Source organism: Papaver somniferum, chromosome 10 (assembly GCF_003573695.1).
Source record: "Papaver somniferum cultivar HN1 chromosome 10, ASM357369v1, whole genome shotgun sequence".
NCBI lineage: Eukaryota > Viridiplantae > Streptophyta > Magnoliopsida > Ranunculales > Papaveraceae > Papaver > Papaver somniferum.
Genome location: NC_039367.1, coordinates 133,549,875 through 133,568,777, shown reverse-complemented (window position 1 = coordinate 133,568,777; position 18,903 = coordinate 133,549,875). Strand labels below are relative to the sequence as shown.

General features: G+C 38.6%; 1 protein-coding gene across 1 annotated transcript; it reads right to left on the bottom strand.

The window, feature by feature from the left end:
- Positions 1-16,776: 16,776 nt before the first annotated feature.
- On the bottom strand, positions 16,777-18,559 carry LOC113316228. The gene is made up of 2 exons (XM_026564447.1): positions 18,274-18,559; positions 16,777-18,158 (listed from the first exon to the last, which is right to left on the bottom strand). Exons 1-2 carry the CDS (start codon positions 18,557-18,559, stop codon positions 16,777-16,779), a joined length of 1,668 nt encoding a protein of 555 aa, XP_026420232.1.
- Positions 18,560-18,903: the final 344 nt, after the last annotated feature.

Below are 18,903 nucleotides of genomic sequence, written 5' to 3'. Positions count from 1 at the left end.
CGGAATAACTGTGGATCACCAAAACCAAATAGGGCTATCACAAGTAAAAGGAATCTGCAACATCCCAAGAAAATTAGCAAATAAAGCACACCCTTGTCTAGTTTCCTGTTTAAGACAACTACATCTAGCTGTGGTTCAGGTTCAGGTTCTATAACAGGGTCTAGATAAAATATTTTCATGGGTTGCAATTCCTCATAAGTTAGATCCGAATGTTCAGGTTCTAGAGTCTAGAAATACTCAACTAAGAATTTAGAAGCACATAAAATTAACCTGAATAACTGGGGATCCTCTAAGTCAATCAAATTTGACTTACGCAGCTGACCATAATGAGAGTGGTGGTGTTCCTTAAACAAATGTGTCGAACCTAATCTCCTAAAGTAATTAGGTTTAGTCTCAAAACTCAATAACTGACACATTTCAAATTCAAACGTTCCCACAATTGGAATAAAAGTTTTTGGTGGGAAAAAAATCAATCTGGGTATCATATCCTGGGTAAACCACATCAACCAGAGGATGGGTTTCTAACAACTGAACTTCTTCCTGGACATTATTAGGTTCGGGAGAGCTAGTATGACGGTAATCTGGCACAATGGTTGAGGCACATATATCAAGTCCCAAGTGAGGGACCTTTCTAAGAGTTAAAGCACACGGAGAATGATAATCACCCGCAAACTTAGAGTTTTCAGTGTCTCTAGAAAGACTAGTCACAACTTCCCTAATTTCTAGGTCATTAGATTCCTGAAAATGGTCAATTGATTCTTCTAAGTCAGGTTCATCCTCACTCATCTCTACGAGTTTATGGTCTTCTAATACTAGTGTTTCTAAATCGCTAGACTCTAAAACAATATTCTCAGGGTAAACTCTTTCCTCTAAACCATCATCACAATCATATAAAGGATTATCAGCGAAAGTTTTTACTAAAGGCTCATTAACTAAGGTGTTAATCATAATTACTTCCTCTGATTCACTGATAGGCACATCAAATAATGGATTATCCAACACACTGCAGGCTAAAGGATCATGAACTACATCGTCTAAAGCGGTGGTATCTCTAGTCAAATCCTCATCCTTTTGAATATGTGAATAATTATTAAAATTATTTGGATTTGTACTAGAAACAACACTATCATTATAAAGCTCAATCGGAGTAACAAATTCCTGATCACTATGCCTACATATTTTATGTTCTTCATCAATACTATCCTCATCATAATCATCATTATAGTAACATGAAAATGATCGAACCCCATCTAAATAAGTAGTATTACCAATTCTAACCTCGTCATCTTGATTATGTGAATAAAAACTATCCTTATTTTCAAGGGTGGTATTGGGAACACTATACTGGTATTTAAGACTATCTTGAGCAAATTTTTCTACAATTCTATTTGTACTCTCAGTAAACTGCTTGAGGGACTCTTCTAGAGACATCTTAGTTGACTGCTCTACGGACTCTTCTGGGAGCGGAATATTATAAGTTTATTTCATAAATAATTGAAATTTCTGTGTTGACTCATTGAAACTCTTGAGAGACTCTTCTAGAGAAATAGAATAATTTTTTTGCTCGTATGACCTGTGGGTATGTGGATAGTAATTGGGCTCACAATGGTATGGACCATGACCTTCAAAAGTTCCGCGTTCCCAATCACTATTCACACTATGGTCATAAAAAGGATAATGTCCAAGCTGCTCAGTCGGATACTCATTGTATTGGCTACTATAATACCAGTTTGACATCCTAACTGCAAGGGAATTCTAAACAAGCACAAAGAAGGCTGACTCGACCACAACAAACCTATTTTATATAGCAAACAAAAAGCATGATGGCTCCACTTAGATTGTTTCTATACCAGCTTCTATTCTTTCGAAAAGGAATTCGTTACAATCTAAACAAACCCCTCTGGAATCAATCCGAGTTAAAGTAAGTTGAATAGAGACGAGGGAAGCTGCATGGAGCTTTGATACCCAAGGCCTCACCGGCATTACAAGGCGGTGTATTCAACTCACAGAAACCATCATGAACTTCAAAGTATGCTCAAAAGAGTAACCAATATTTTTCGAACGACTTTCCAATTAAGCTCGTTACCCTATCGGTCTCGTTCTAGTCCAAATTTTAAGGCTTAGGTTCGCGTAGGTTACGTGTTCCTAAGGCGGGAAAGAAGGAAACGGTAATGAAATCCGAGTCCTTATCTTGATTTGGCCAGGCCTTGCCCTTTACTAGAAAATTAAATCCGATTTCAGGTCCTCAACATATACGCATATAAAATCATCCAGTAAACCCGCTGACAGGGGATTCGCGGGTGTTTAGAATTCTTACCTCCCGTTCCAGACGGGGGATGAACCGTTGAGGTCGACTCGGTCCACCGACTCCAATGTCAGTGTACGAACCCGAGGGGTCGAGACAGTATCGTAACTGTCGTCCTTCCCTGTGCAGTTTATATTTAAACCAACCCTTCCTTAGGGTTTTAAAAATAAAGTCCAATGTTCAATGTCCGAAAGAAAAGAAAAAAAAAAGTCCAAAAATAAAATATTACAAAAATAAAAACCTTAATTACAGTTTCTAAAAAAATAAATAAAATAATATACAAAATCTTCTTCTTCACTCCTTTTGGATTTCTCTTTTCTTTCCTATTTGGGCTTTTCCTTTCTTTTCAGCACTTTCTCTTTTTTCTTTACCTTAGCTCCAAATCTGAAAGCAAACAAAAATACCAAAACACGTAAATAAGAACAAATAAAATAAACCTAAAAAAAAATCTATAAACAAATCCGCGTCGGCGGCGCCAAAAATTGATCGAAATTTTGATAGTGGTAAAAGGTTGTCGTTCACTCGGACTTGATGAGATTGTTTTTAAGAATTAATAAACTAAAATAAAAGAAAATATATATACAAAATATTGTCACAAGATGAAGATATGACCGGGACTCAGAATTCCACCAGACTTCAATTTCATGCAGTTTAAATACCAATTCTAAACAATAATAGCTCATGATATACAGTTTCATTGACTCTAATTCATTGCCTAAAATATATTTCGAAAGTAATGGATGTAAATCTAAAGCATGGGATATCAAAACATTTAAGCAAGCATAACCCATCAATTGAAATGACAACCATTCAATGATAATCATGATTCAATTAAATATTGTGCAATTAGTCATAAAAAGAATTACTATAATTACCACATTAGTGAAATTTGGCTTCCTTCATTATCCCGGTGATGGGGTCTAGTTCCACATGTTGGAAACACACTCAAAATTCATTTTTATTGCTCAATGGGTGTTTACAAAGACGAAAAGGGAGGAAAAATTATTAAACCGGGTTGTAACACTTATTTTTATTACAAAAAAAACTGTTACGGAGAACGATAGAAGCAATGTGTCACTGTCGCTGTATCCATACGACTGTCATGTCTTTGTCGTTGTCACTGTAGCTTCAGCGACTGTTTTTAGCAGCAGTTGTTCTTCATGTTCTTCCTCCTTATGAAGCAGCAGAAAGATATTCTCTGCAGTTCTGATTTTCACTTTTTACTGCTCCCCAAACTCTCCATACCCCCTCTCTGGTGCCCGAGAACCTATTTTATACTCAACAGGGTCATCCAATCTCTGCATTAACTCCGGAAATCTCTTCATAACTCGCGAGTGAAAAAAAATATTCTCGGGAATATTTTCTTCCCTATTTTACCTCCTCACGCGTTGATTCTCTGCCAGCACACTCTGAACAGGTCAATACACGTTCCAGAATGTTGATCTAGTCATCAGAACATGTTCAAACTCTTCAAAACCCGTGAAATATTCTTACCGAGAAAGTGTTGCTCTGTTTACTTCTACGCGAGAATCCAGCCAATTTTAATCGATCAAATCACTCATGATAGTTTTGTTGGGACATGTCACAACTACCCAACAAATTTCAGCCCTTTAATCTACCTAGAACTCCTTCAAACTTCGATCGGAAATCACACAGTTCTGTTCTTCATTTTCCCGACAAAATGAAATTCAAAAGAAGAAGATGGGTGTTAAGGATGAATTTGGGCTACGCATAACCTTGGGTGCCCCTTAGCCAAATCTGGGGTCTGTATAGCAAATGTTCTCCGGGGTGCCTTTAGTAGTTTTTCGAGCCGAATTTTCCAAAATGTTTATTTCCCAAAAATACCTACAAACACACAAAACACCATAATAAGTACAAAATCGAGTACCAACATAGAGAAAATTGAGGACAACTTAGACACAAAAATGTGTCTATCACGCATCATCAATATGTTTTTGATAATCTCCTCCTGGATACATCTCAATTATTATTATTTCATTCAAGGAGTTGCCATGATCGCTTGCACGAAAGAGATAATTACATTGACTTCTTCATCGGTGCTGGATTCCTGAATTGTTTGCCCGGGAGCAAGTTGAAGACCGTCAATGATCGATGGAGCAAAATTCTGAAATAAATCAACAAATATTTGTTTTGTGATCCTAATTACACGGATAAGGAAATCCGTGATAAAGGAAGCACTAACAACTCACCAAATAAGCGGTTGGGGACTGCACGCTATTCAGTAACATCCTATAATTCTTACTTCTGGGTTCTCCGCCTCGGGGACTTTCTTCAATTTCCGTGAAGTCTATATCAATCTGAGGTCTCACTACACGACAATCCTGTGGTAAAATTAATGAAATAATTAAGAGGCGATTATTATATCTCTATAAAAGTCATAAGAAAAATACTTACTTGTGAACATCCTGGAAATACTTTCGTTTATCACCACTGGAAGGATACTTCAACCTTGGTCGCTCAGAAACCATCTCAACAGAAGGAGGTTCTTGTATTGGAGTTTGAGCAGCCATTATAAAATCATATAAACGATCAAGTTACTGATTCCAGAAAGTTACATAACCTGGAGTTGCATAGGCGACCCGGTCAGAACAAGGGTACAAACATTCACGCACATTCAAATGTGTGCAATCTAAAGATGCTTTAAGTTGATCGACTGACGTTTTTTCTTTCCGAACATCTGGGACACACTGATCAAGACCCATTTGTCGAGCTTCTCTATCGATGTTATATTCCTCCACCAGAAATTTCCCATGGATTACTGATACTAAGTAACCAGGAGTACAACTCAGTATGAAGGATCTCTCATCGTCACTCAGGTCTGCACCAGACTCCAAAATAACATTCTCTTCATTGTTATTAAAAGTGATAAATTGTGATACAAAAGGATGAATTGACACCCAAGGACGAAAATTAAACTCAGACTCATTGTATAAGACACTGGTGAGGCGTGTCTTGAGTCGAGGCTTCTTAGTAGACCAGCGCATAATCCTGGCATTATCCTTCTCAGAAAGAACATAACGAGTATCAACATTCGGTCCTTGCAAGATGCTACGAGGAATTGGTGCATAATTCTTGAAGCGCTCCCACAATAAGGCTTGGAGAAATATTGTATTAACATATGTTTCAACTTTCATAAAACCATTGGAAACACTAGAGTCCACAACCAAGGAATATAAATTGGAGAATAGTGAACCCAAGAACAGACTACCAATGGGAAGTTTCTCACCTTGATCTATCTTAATGGCAAAAGGAATCACGAATGGCTTCAGAAAGTTTCCATTATCTTCAAATACATCTCTGGATAACCACAAGCACAAGAAATCAACAATGTTTAACATACCATCCACGGGTCATCCAGGAGTTCCATCTCTCGGCCACTAGTGTTTTAACCATTGAGCATAACAAGATTTACTGGATAATTTGTCAATATCACGCATCATAGCTGTCAAGACATCAGATATTGCATTCTCGTCTGCCGAAAGTGTTGTAGGGAAATTACCCATGACAGGAAGATGCAATAAAGCAACCAAATCCTCTAAAGTGATGGTAAATTCTCCCCACCTGCATATGAAAGTATGAGTAGGAACACACCAGCGAGAGAGCAAAGCTACTATACCTCTCACATCATGGTAAACCGACAAATCTCCAGCTGCTTGAATAGCTTGTGTCACCTGTGCACGATCCAACATGGTTCTCACATGACTATACCCCAACATATGTCTTTCCCATCCGGAGAAGTCAGTTAAAGTTTTTCGAGAAAGCTTGAAGTCTATGTGTGAACCAGCATAATGTCTTCCTTGTAGAGAAAATCGAATAGTCGCTCAAGGAGACACCAATTTTCTCTGAAAAATATCCATGAGATATATAAGAAGACGAAACGAGGAACTTGGGAGACGTTTTTCATGTCTATATTGAACCACAAAGAAATCGTCATCAGTGTTTGGAATATTCTTTGTTCCCAGTTGTTTCTTCTTCTTCTTCTTCGTCAACGAAAGTCCTATCTACAGAGTTACCATTTCCTGAGGTTGCATCTGTGGAAGTACCATCTCTGGAAGCATCATATTTGGAAGTGCCATCATGAGAATCAGTCATCTTTGCAAAGTTGCTATGACATCCACACAACATTTCTACTTCAACACGTCATTCAACAAAACAATGGATCATGGAAAGAAAGTGCGCATCTATAAAAACGGTAACAATATAACTCTTACATGTTTACAGTTTCACTAGCTGTAGTGACTATAACACGAAATTTCAAGAGTCTATTCGCTCCTTTAAACCTAGAAAGACGAACAAAAAATCTCATTATTCAAAATCATAACTTGATTTTCATGTGAGCAATTCACGAAATTTCCATCATGTGAGCAATTCACATAATTTTCACCGTGTGAGCAACTCCCACCGAGTGAACACTCATTGATTTTCGTGCATACACTATTAAATCACAAAATCCATACAAACAATATTTTATCAAAAAATTATTTACTTCTAGCGATTGCTAAAAATTAAAATTTGATTTTACAAAATTTTAAGACTTTCTGAATAACTCACGTATGTTTTAAAAAAAAAAATAAGACGATCTCAAAAAAAAAATTTAACGTGAGCAGGTCACGTATATAAAAAAAAATCGCTCAAACGAGCGTTTGTCTATCAAACGAATTCTTTTCTATTTTTTGCTAAGGTCCACATATTCCAAATAAATTTTGATTTTTCATGAAAGCTCATAAACAAAATTTTATCATTAGAGGCAGCTCTATTTAAAAAAAGAAAAATCTCTCCTAAGTTAGGGATTATTGCTTGTTTCTTAAAATAACGAACGAACGTCCATTCCTAAAATAAGGGTTTCATATAAAAACTCACGTCTATATATGCATGTGTACGAATTTTCTAGCATGATTAAATCATGAACAACTCACGGATTTTAAAAAAAAAAAAAAAAAATTCGGACTTACCTGGTCGGCGCCGGCCGGAACTTGGCCGGTGATGGTCGACGGTGGCTGAATTCCGGCGATTTTTTTTCCTCCTCTGCCCGGACGTGAGTAGGTCAAATAGAGAGTGGTCGGTTGGTGAGAGAAAAATAATTTTTTTAGGGCTTCTTCCCTTTTATATCAATTTTATTTCCAAAACCTAATAAAACAAGGATTTCCTTTTTTGGGTCCGGGACCGTAAACGGTAAACCGACCAAAACTAGACGTCTGACCATCCAAATCAGCAATGCCTCGTCACTCACGAGATGACACTCTATCATACTGACAGGATCCTTGTCTGGGAATTTGCTCGTACATGACATCATTGGAGCAAATTGGGGACTCTGAAAATGCCTTTGTGCGACTAAGTTCAACTACTTATCTCGTATACTGGAAAATCACCATCTAGTGCTTACTGCGGAACATGACTGTCCCTTACTAAGCAGGGGACTTAATCTTGATGGTGGATTTTCGGCAAGGGCTAAAATCGTAAAATCATGATACTGCATGTTTCCGACTCCGCTTCAAGAATGTATGTGACGATTCATATTTTATGATCCGTGAACCGTTTTACGATCTCTGACTGAGCGAACATTCCTCTCAGAGCTATGATGAATATGTTTCTCAAAAGGCCTCCCAGCTGAGCGTTCGATGCTTCACACATTTCATCATCAGCTCTACATAGAATCAAAATGATTGGGCGGCTCCTAGACATAATGTTTGTTAGAGAGCTTAACGCCTTCAGGACGTCTCGCTGCTCGTTGTTCCCTGACTACGTAGAGAGATCGTGTATACAATAGATGGAATTATCCCTCCAATTAAGCATCCAGGTGAATCTTCAAATTCAGGGAGTTTTCATGTTTTGCAGGATAAGTCTGAAGAACTTTCTAGCTTGTTAGAGTCACTCCAAGACTTTCCTGCTTTACTAGTTAACAAGATTCTTGATGTAAGTGTTGTTACTCCTTCAATCAACAATGTGGTTATATTCTTCCTTCTACATCAAAGGAAACTACCAGTACTATTCCTCCTTCTGCTTCTGAAGATTTGCTGAAAGTTGGTGTTAAAAATAAGGCTAAAAACTCTAAGCCAATTAGAAATGTTATTACAAGGAAACAAGCTGCTCAAAAATTTGTTGCTAGTGGAAATGGGAGTAAGGTTTTAACAGGCATGAGAATTCCTAATTCTTCTCAATTATCTTCCAAATGAGAGTCCTTTATTGGAATGTCGGAGGCTTAAGAAGATCAAAAGCCAAAGACAAATTGAAGAGTTTGGTTAGAAATTTTAGTCCTACTTTAGTTTGGATCTCCGAATCTAAAATAAGAGTCAATTCTGACTCATGTACAAAGCTTAGACTTCCTGGAATGAATAAAATGGTGATTCATAATTCATCTGAAACAAAAAAGGGTAATATTTGTCTTATGTGGATGTTGATGGTGGATTTTCGGCAAGGGAGAAAATCGTAAAATCATGATACTGCATGTCTCTGACCCGGGTTCAGGAACTTATGTGATGATTCATATTTTATGATTTGTGAACCGTTTCACGATCTCTGACTGAGCGAACATTCCTCTCAGAGCTATGATGAATATGTTTCTCGAAAGTCCTCCCAGCTGAGCGTTCGATTCTTCACACATTTCATCATCACCTCTACATAGAATCAAAATGATTGGGTGGATCCTAGACATAACGTTTGTTAGAGAGTTTAACGCCTTCAGGACGTCATGATGCTCGTTGTTCCCTGACTACGTAGAGAGATCGTGTTTAGAATCTCTTAATGATTGGGCGGTTCCTAGACATAATATTTTTTAGAGAGCTTAATTCCTTCAGGACGTCACGCTGCTCATTGTTCCCTGACTATACACCCCTCAGAACGAATATGATGCTTCAATTATCTCATATCTCGATTCTACAAATAGATTAATTCTAGCGTGTCATTCATCTACTGAATTCCTAGTAAATAATCTATTATATCTCATTACTCCGTTCCATGGCTGATCCTCAGCTGGATTCCATTGACTAGTAATAGATAACCATTTTATCTCATTACTCCGTTCCCTGAATCCCCGGCTGGATTCCATGGATTAGTAATAGATACTCAACTCATTTTATTACTCTGTTTCATGAATCATTCTCAGCTGAATTTCATGGATTAGTAATAAATATTCAACAATCGGGCGTCTGGGCCATCATCGAGTAAGCCCCGAGAAAATGGTGTGAGTGTACTTGAAAATAATGCACGAACAAGCACCCGAACGCACAAACGATCATTCAAAAATATGGACGAACGAGGAACTTATGAAGGAAAATAATATTAAATAAAATAAACAAGAGGCGTGGGACCTGATGAGGGTGTCAACCTATCAATAATAATTCTCTTATGCTACACAAATCTATAAAGAAGTAGTGAGGAAAGTCGAGTTCGTATCCACAGGGAGGTGTGAGTTTTAAGTTATTACTTGTAAAAAATTGATGTTGTTGAAAGACACAAATTCTGAAAATTGCAAAGTTTGTAATTCAATTTAAGAGATGGAATTGACTAGAGATTCATTCGCCACTACCAAACAAGATATTATTAATCATACAAGTTCCACTTTCAATAAATTTCAATTGTTAACAACTTTTAGACAAGTTATAAGCTCAACTAATCTTTGGATTCCTTAATTCACCGCACAGAATAAGTTTTCTAGCGGATTCTAATAAAATGAACTACCTAAAATAAGTTCTCTAAGTGTAATTCAATCAATTAATAAATTTGTGAATCAAGTTGCTCCTAGCCACATGTTCATAAGATCGACACGTTAACCTAGGGTTATCTTTTACACACTATTGCATACAAAATCCCTTTGCAACAAATAGTGCACCGCTACTATCAAAGATTATACGATTAAGTGGAAGCGGGTATCGGTTCATACCTTGAACTTAAGCTCTGATTAGCAAGAACAAGCAGCAGCAGCAGCAGCAACAGCGTTTCAACACGACGATCAGCGGGTACTACAATCTCCAAAGATGAGTACAAACTTGATTCACAGGCTAAGAACTTAAAACCTTTTTCTCCTTATGGTAACTCTCTTTTAGGGTTAGAGTTACCACTTTTCTAATGGTAAAACCTTATGTGTGATATAGGAGGGAATCACGTAACCCTTTACACATATGCTAGAGATGTTTATATAGGTTCCAAACCCTAAGGAATATAGAACCCTACCGGGCTTACCACATACAATATGGGCGACCATATTCGGATCCAACCCGAATATCTAACACCTATTTATGTAAAGATTACTCTAATAATTACGGATTAAAGTTCTCGATACTAGCATTAGAGTTGCATATGAGTTACCTAACTGCGCACTTAGATACCAAGCATACTTCTCATAGTCAAATAAACGGTAAAAGATAATCAACAAAAGATGTTTATGAAAGAATAACTTGCTTGAATTGATTAATAAAACATGCTCGGAGTTTTGAAATCCTCCCCAATCAATAAGGTTATTAGCTACTTATATTCTTGGTTTAAGCACAAAGATATATTCAAAATAAATAAGGTTTCAAAGGCTAAACAATTGCGAAAGCAAACCACTGCGGATGTATTCAGCAGCTTCAGAAAACAGGTTCAGGTTGCTGCTTCCTTGCGCGAACTGGTGATGAAGCTTTTCTTTCAGAACTTTCGTCGAGCAGGTGATGTGCAGGAAACTGGTGCAAAAGAGGTCGGTTTCTTTGTACTCTGCGCCTCTCTTTTATATCTTCTCTGCCCTGTAGAGTCGTGACTTGATGAACACCCACTTTCCTTGTATAATATAAACTTCAGAACAATCAACAATCACAGCCATCCATTAAATAATCCACGACAAAGACAACATCTTCTTGGCTGATTTCACGGCAAGAAACTCCTTCCAAAATGGAGATAAATTGATACCCAAGTTAGGTTACCCTGTTGGCTTAAACCAAATACTAGCCAATGCCAGACACGCATCATTCACTGCCCACAGAGCCATGGTTAACAAATGCACATAACCAGGACAGAACTGGTGCTTTCTCCATTTCTCTCTCGCTGCCAGAATTGCATCAAATCCCCCCATACACACCTTGTTTCCTTCTTTATCCTGTGTGTTTCTATGTTAAGTCCATACTGCTGCCAAACATTGCATCGGACCTACGGTAACTAACAATTGAAGAGTCCATGGCTAACCAGCTCAGAACTTGGCCCATAATTCCACTGTAACTCGACCTGAACCACCACCACTAGAGCCACTTTATTCTGTTCCGTCTTGTATTCAGTCTTCTCAGTAAACTCTTGTCAGCACCTGCTGTTAACTTCCCCAAAATCAATTACAGACTCATAACAACCTCCACAGACTTGGTGCAGTCGAACGGCCTCTACTTGTTTCTGTTCTTCTTTCTCGGCATAAATCCACCACTTGAACTGCAGCTCGAATTTCATTCCACACCCATGCCTGCAATTCCATTCTACTTCTCTTCTCCCTGCCTGTACAGCCTGTACTCGAGAACACACGAGCTTCCACCTGCAACTGATTCATTTCCATTCAACCTTCATTCCGCATCTTCTGGTATAAAAAAAAAACTGCATCATCATCACTTCCATCTGCTTTGCATATTGCCAAGCATTGCCAGGCACCAACGCAAACTCCTCCATATATCAGCAGCAGCAACATACTAATTCCACTGTTTTTAGTTCTAAGTCGAACTCAACCATCAGAACCAACCACTGTGACCAGCAGCAGCATGTCAGTTCCTTCCTTGTCATCTCCCATCAAGTCCTAGGCATCAGCCATACCTGCATCCATCCATCGAACCCATACCAAAGACTCGAGTCTGTAGCTGACTAAAGTAAGCTTCCATATAATCATTTACAGCACAGCATACCTGTTTCAGCTGAATTTGAGCTCAAGCTACAACTCAACTGCACCCATTGTAAACTCCCCCAAGATCAATCAAACTCCAGACTTCACCACCTTGACATCATAACACCACAGTTCACATCCATTCATGGCAGCAGCAACAAGTTATTCAACAACTAATTCTTAGCTTCAGTTTCACTCATTCCAGGCCATAGTCTTCAAGTTCATTCCCGTTTGTACCTCCTCCATATCTCAGCAGCAGCATCTTACTGTCGTCACTGCAGCATCAACACAATGGACATCAGCAACATTTCAGCTCGACTGCACTGCAGTTCAGCTCAAAGTACCACCAAAATCAGTCCCCTTGTTAACTTCTGAAACAGTACAAGCCCTTTGTAAACAACCCATTTCCACCAGAAGAACAGCAAACCTCTTCTTTGTTCATGTCAGCCACCAAAACTCATTGATTCAACAGCATATTCTTCATCATCTCTTGTTCTTCTTGTTTCAGACAATTCTGCGAACATCATATGAGCAGAACTGATGGTGCTGCTGTAGACCAAGAATTCCCCTTCTTTAATTCTCCATTTCCTGCAAATTCAAGTTCAATCACAACCCAACATTCAAATTCCATAAATAATTCTATATCATCATCAATCTGCGCCATTTTTCATCACAAACCAACAATAACAGCATCAGTTCTTCTGCCTTGTATTTCAGTTCTTCTGCCTTGTATTCTTAGTCTCAAATGGAGCTCTCAGAACCCTTCCATTCTTCCACAAATTCTCGACAACAAGACACCTTCTCAACTGACTTTTCTTCTCGCCAAAACCCATCGTTTTTGTGTTCTTATCGAGCTCTCAGAACCATCCTTAATCTCCACCATTAGTTACTGAATTTCAAATTCAATTCTTGCTTCAGCTTCTCTGTCAAAAACTGCCAAGATACTCGAGAACTGGTTGTGAACTGAAGCAGAAAATGAATCTTCATCTGCTGGGAACTTTGGTTTCTATTGAGACCTAATTTTTCTTCTCTGCTTGTAACAAAGACAAGAAACCTAAATCTCATCTTTTTTTTGTTTCCTCCACCAGCACACATGTGCAGTATTGGATGTGAAATCCACTAACAGGTCTGAATCATCTCTCTCTTTCTTTTTTTCCTTTTTTTTTCTTTTTTTTTTTTAAATAAAATGCACTCCATGAAATCACCACATGACCACCCAATTCGGCCACCACACAAATTCCATTTTGGTGTAACCAAATTGAAACTATGATGGAAACATACTTTGGGAATTTTCTTGCTATAAAACATTTAAGAAAATAAAATTAGTGACGCTTTCCTTCCTTTTCGCAACTTCAAGCCTTTGTACCTAAAAACATAGAAAAGATGCGTAATGTACAAAATTCCAAGAGAACTAATAAGAAAAGTGTAAGAAATCGTTATCAAAATTGGGTGTTTTAGACACCTATCAAATTCCCCCACACTTCATCTTTGCTAGTCTTCGAGCAAACTAAACTAATCTAATATACAACAACTCCGTCTCGTCGAGGCTACGGCTACTTTTAGCGGAATGTAACAAGCCTTTGAACCACTAAGCGTCCCTAGTGGACAAGTTATAGTCTCGTGAGGGCTTACGAGAGGTCTACCCACAAAACCTATACTCCAACTCATTGTTACTTTTGGAAAATAGAGAATGAACACTAAACAAGCTATTTAGTTGGCATTTAATCCCGACTCAGCTAATATATATACCTAATTGTTAAGAAAAAATTCCATCTACTTAGAAAGTCTAGTGTTCATTCTAAATTTTTCAAAAATCTCTAAAAGTCGAAGTTTTGCCTACATCAATTTTTTTTTTTTTATGGAACCCTTCCCCCACACTTAAACATGACAGTGTCCTCAATGGAAAATGGATTCTAATGTATGATTCAAGACATGGAATTCCTAATATGATGCAGGCATAATAAAACACAACAAAAACTAAAAACTAAAAAATGAAAGGTAAGAAATACGATACAAGCGGGTTGCCTCCCTCTAAGCGCTTGTTTTAAAGTCGTCAGCCCGACTTTCAGCTCCAATTACTCATCCAGAGGGAGTGGATCACTCAATTGAATGACCTCTTCATTCTCCGTCACAAATTGCTCATAGTATGGTTTCACTCTATGGCCATTCACCTTGAAAATCTTCCCTGTTTTGGGACTAGAAAGCTCAACTGCACCATGAGAAAACACATTAATAACAATGAATGGTCCAACCCATCGGGACCTAAGTTTACCGGGAAACAACTTAAGACGAGAATGAAATAAGAGAACTTTCTATCCTATAACAAAACTTTTCCGAGAAATCATCTTATCATGAAAAGCCTTAGTAAATGCGGGAACTTTCATATGCATCATTGCGGATTTCTTCCAATTCATTAAGTTGAAGCTTTCTTTGTTTCCCTGCGGCATCTAACTCCATGTTGCACGTCTTGATGGCCCAAAAAGCTTTATGTTCAAGTTCTACGGGAAGATGACAAGGTTTGCCATAAATCATCCTAAACGGAGACATTCCAATGGTTGTTTTGTACGTTGTCTGGTACGCCCATAATGCATCATTGAGTCTAAAGCTCCAATCTTTCCTTGTAATATTCACCGTCTTCTCTAAAATGGACTTGATCTCCCGGTTGGAAATTTCAGCTTGTCCACTTGTTTGCGGATGATACGGAGTGCCAACTTTGTGATTAACGTTGTACTTCTTGAGAAGAGCGTGGAAGGATCTCTGAAAATGGGAACCTCCATCGTTAATCACCACTCGAGGTGTGCCAAACCTAGAGAATATTTGTTCCTTCACAAACTCACAAAAAACTTGAGAATCATTAGTCTTGGTGGCTCTAGCCTCCACCCATTTAGAAACATAATCAACAACAAGAATAATATAAAGATTCTCATACGAATTCACAAAAGGCCCCATAAAATCGATACCCACACATCAAATATCTCTATGGGAAGAATTGGTGTTAGTAGCATTTGATTTCTAGCACCTAGATTGCCGGTTCGTTGGCACCTATCACAAGCTTTACAAAACAAGTATGCATCTTTGAATAAAGTGGACCAATAGAAACCACTCTCAAGAACCTTGAGAGCTGTCCTTTTGGACCCAAAATGGCCTCCACAAGCATATGTGTGACAGAAATTAAGAATAGATTGAAACTCAGAGTCTATGACGCGCCTTCACATTATTTGGTCAGCACAATGCTTCCATAAATATGGTTCATCCCATGTATATTGCTTGGACACTTTCTTGAGTTTCAACTTCTGAAAAGTAGACATGGTACTTGGTACTTGTCCCGTCACCAAGTAGTTCACAATATCAGCGTACCTTGGAGTTGTGCTATCCATTGTAAAGAGTTAATCATCCGGAAAACTATCATGTAAAGGAATTGCTTCTTCGAATGCAATCAATCGACTCAAGTGATCTGCCACGGTACTCTCACTTCCCTTCTTGTCCTTAATTTGGAGATGAAACTCTTGAAGAAGAAGAATCCACCTAATGAGCCTTGGCTTGGCATCTTTCTTTGTTAGCAAGTATCGGAGTGCAGTATGGTCGGAGAAGACAATCACTTGCGTATCCACCAAGTAAAATCTGAACTTTTCAAGTGCAAACACTATAGCCAACAACTCTTTTTCAGTGGTTGAGTATTTGATTTGTGCGCCATTGAGAGTTCTCGAAGCGTAATAAATGGCATATGGAACTTTACCATCTCGTTGTCCCAACACGGCTCCCACAGCATAGTCACTAGCATCACACATCAACTCAAAGGGCTTGCTCCAATCCGGCGGTTTGATGATGGGTGCAGTAGTCAACAACTCTTTCAAGGTATCAAAATCCTTTTTGCACTCCATATCACAATCAAAGGTCACATATTTTTGCAACAGTCGGCACAAGGGCATTGCAATCTTGGAGAAATCCTTGATGAACCTCCTATAAAAACCTGCATGGCCAAGAAAAGAACGAACCTCCCTCACAGTTGTGGGGTATTGTAAGTTTTTAATCACATCTATCTTAGCTTTGTCCACTTCTAACCCCCTAGAGGATACAATGTGGCCTAGCATAATACCATGATTCACCATAAAGTGACACTTTTCCCAATTTAGCACCAGATTGGTTTCTACGCATCTTTTAAGTATAAGTGTAAGGATATCTAAGCATTTGTCAAAAAAATCGCCATACACATTAAAGTCATCCATAAACACTTATATGGTGCTAGCAACATAATCTGAAAATATACTTACCATACAACGTTGGAAAGTGTCAGGAGCATTACACAAACCGAATGACATACGTCTATACACAAATGTGCCAAATGGACAAGTAAATGTCGTCTTTTCCTGATCTTCCGGAGCTATGACAATATGATTATACTCTGAAAAACCATCAAGAAAACAATAGTGAGAGTGTCCAGACAATCTCTCAAGCATTTGATCAATAAATGGTAAGGGAAAATGGTCTTTTCGGGTAATAGAATTCAGCTTTCGGTAATCAATGCAAACTCTCCAACCGGTCTGAATTCTAGTTGGAACTAGGTCATTATCTTCATTTCTCACCACTGTGACACCGGATTTCTTTGGAACGACTTGAACCGGGCTTACCCATGTGTTATCGGATATGGGATAGATAACCCTACATCCAATAACTTCAGGATTTCTTTCTTGACCACTTCCATCATCGGAGGGTGCAAGCGACGTTGAGCTTCTCTTGTTGGTTTTGCCCCCTCCTCAAGAAGTATTCGGTGCATACACATGGAAGGGCTGATTCCCTTGATATCTGCAATGGTCCACCCAATGGCAGACTTGTACTCTCTTAGCACACGAATAAGATTCTCTTCTTGCACCTTGGTAAGGTTTTTAGCAATAATCACCGGTAACTCTTCCTTATCACCTAAATAGACATACTTGAGGTGATATGGAAGAGGTTTCAATTCAAGGACAGGTGCCTGCAAAATCGACGGCAAGAGTTTCTCATTAGTACAAGGTAAGGAAATATAAGAAACATCATTTCTAGGTGAAAATTCTTGTAATGCAGCAAGAGAGCAAATGACTTCTTTAAGCTCATCACACATTTCAATATCACTTTTCATGTCATTATGATTTGCACAATCTAAACTCTTCGTTAGGGCTTTCTCTAATGCATCATCGCCATCTAACTCGAACATCTGTTGAGCCAAAGAATCAACCACATCAACTAAAAAACAAGAATGTACGTCACTCGGGTATCTCATAGCCTCAAAGATGTTGAAACTTATGGGTTCACCATCAAATTTCATAGTTATGGTGCCTTTAAAAACATCAATTTTAGTTCTAGCAGTTCTCATGAAAGGTCTACCCAACAGCAAAGGTGTAGACGAGGGTGAATCTTCATCCCTCATATCTAGAACATAAAAATCTGCAGGAAAAATCAGCTTGTTAACCTGCACCAAAACATCTTCCACAACCCGTTTCGGGTAAGTGGTGGACCTATCAGCAAGTTGAATAATAATATCGGTATCCTTGAGAGGACCTAGATCTAATGATTCATATATTGAGGCCGGCATAACATTAATAGTTGCACCTAAGTCTAGTAAAGCACGATCAAACCTGGTTGTACCAATTGTACATGGTATAGTGAAACTACCGGGATCCTTCAATTTTGGTGGAAGTTTCTTTTGAAGGTACGCGGAAGCATTCTCACCCACATACATAACTTCATTACCGACCAATTTGTGCTTGTTAGTGCACAATTCCTTCAAAAATTTTGCGTAGCGAGGAACTTGCCTTATCGCTTCAAGGAGTGGTATATTCACTTGAATGTTCTTGGAGATCTCATAAATCTCAGCCTTGTTAGGGGCTGTTTCATCCACTTCTTGGTCTAAAACAGGCCCATTAGCATCCGGTGATGTTGTCGGTTGCTTAACTTGCTTCCCACTTCTTATCTCAATAGCATTGACATTCTCATTATGGTTCAAGGGTTGAGAAGGAAGTTTTCCAGATCCTTATGCTTTGAGTTGATTCATATCACTAGCCAATTGACTAACTTGGTTTTGCACATCTCTCATAGCCATCTCGGATTTTTGCTGGAATTGGTTGAACCCTTGCATCTTGCATACCTTGCATCAAAAGAGTAAACTTGTCATCCGCACTTGTTCCTTGAGATTCTTGATGTGGTCTTTGCATGAATTGGTAGCCTCCTTGTTGATTGAAAGTAGGATTTGCTGCAGCTTGCTTGTTGGCGTAGCTGAAATTTGGATGATCTCGCCAACCCGGATTGTATGTGTTGGAGTACAGATCGTATCTCGGCCTTTGCTGATTCTGGTACATAGCATTTGCGTGCTCCATATTGCGTTCATGCAATGGAACAATCACTGCAGAAATTTGTTGCATCATCCTCTCCATATTACTCATCCTTTGTTTCCATATGAGAAGCTTCACCAACCTCATTCACCTTCTTGAAGAGAGTTTCTGACCGGGTGGAGAATTGCTGCGAATTAGATGTCATATTCTCAATCAAAGCTCTTGCTTGTGCGGGTGTCTTCTCAACTAAAGCTCCACCACTTGCGGCATCAATCATTGTCCTATCATTTAATAAGAGTCCTTCATAGAAATATTGGATGATAAGTTGCTCCGTGATTTGGTGATGCGGACAACTTTGGCATAATCTCTTGTAATGCTCCCAATACTCCCTTTGAACAATGTTGCATATCTCTTTTCTGATTTGTGCTACCTTGAATGCGGGAAAG

Coding starts and splice junctions, on each gene's coding strand:
- LOC113316228 (XM_026564447.1), bottom strand. CDS start 18,559: ATGGAGAGGATGATGCAACAAATTTCTGCAGTGATTGTTCCATTGCAT. Junction 18,159..18,273: donor GTTTACTCTTTTGATGCAAG/GTATGCAAGATG, acceptor TCAAAGCATAAG/GATCTGGAAAACTTCCTTCT.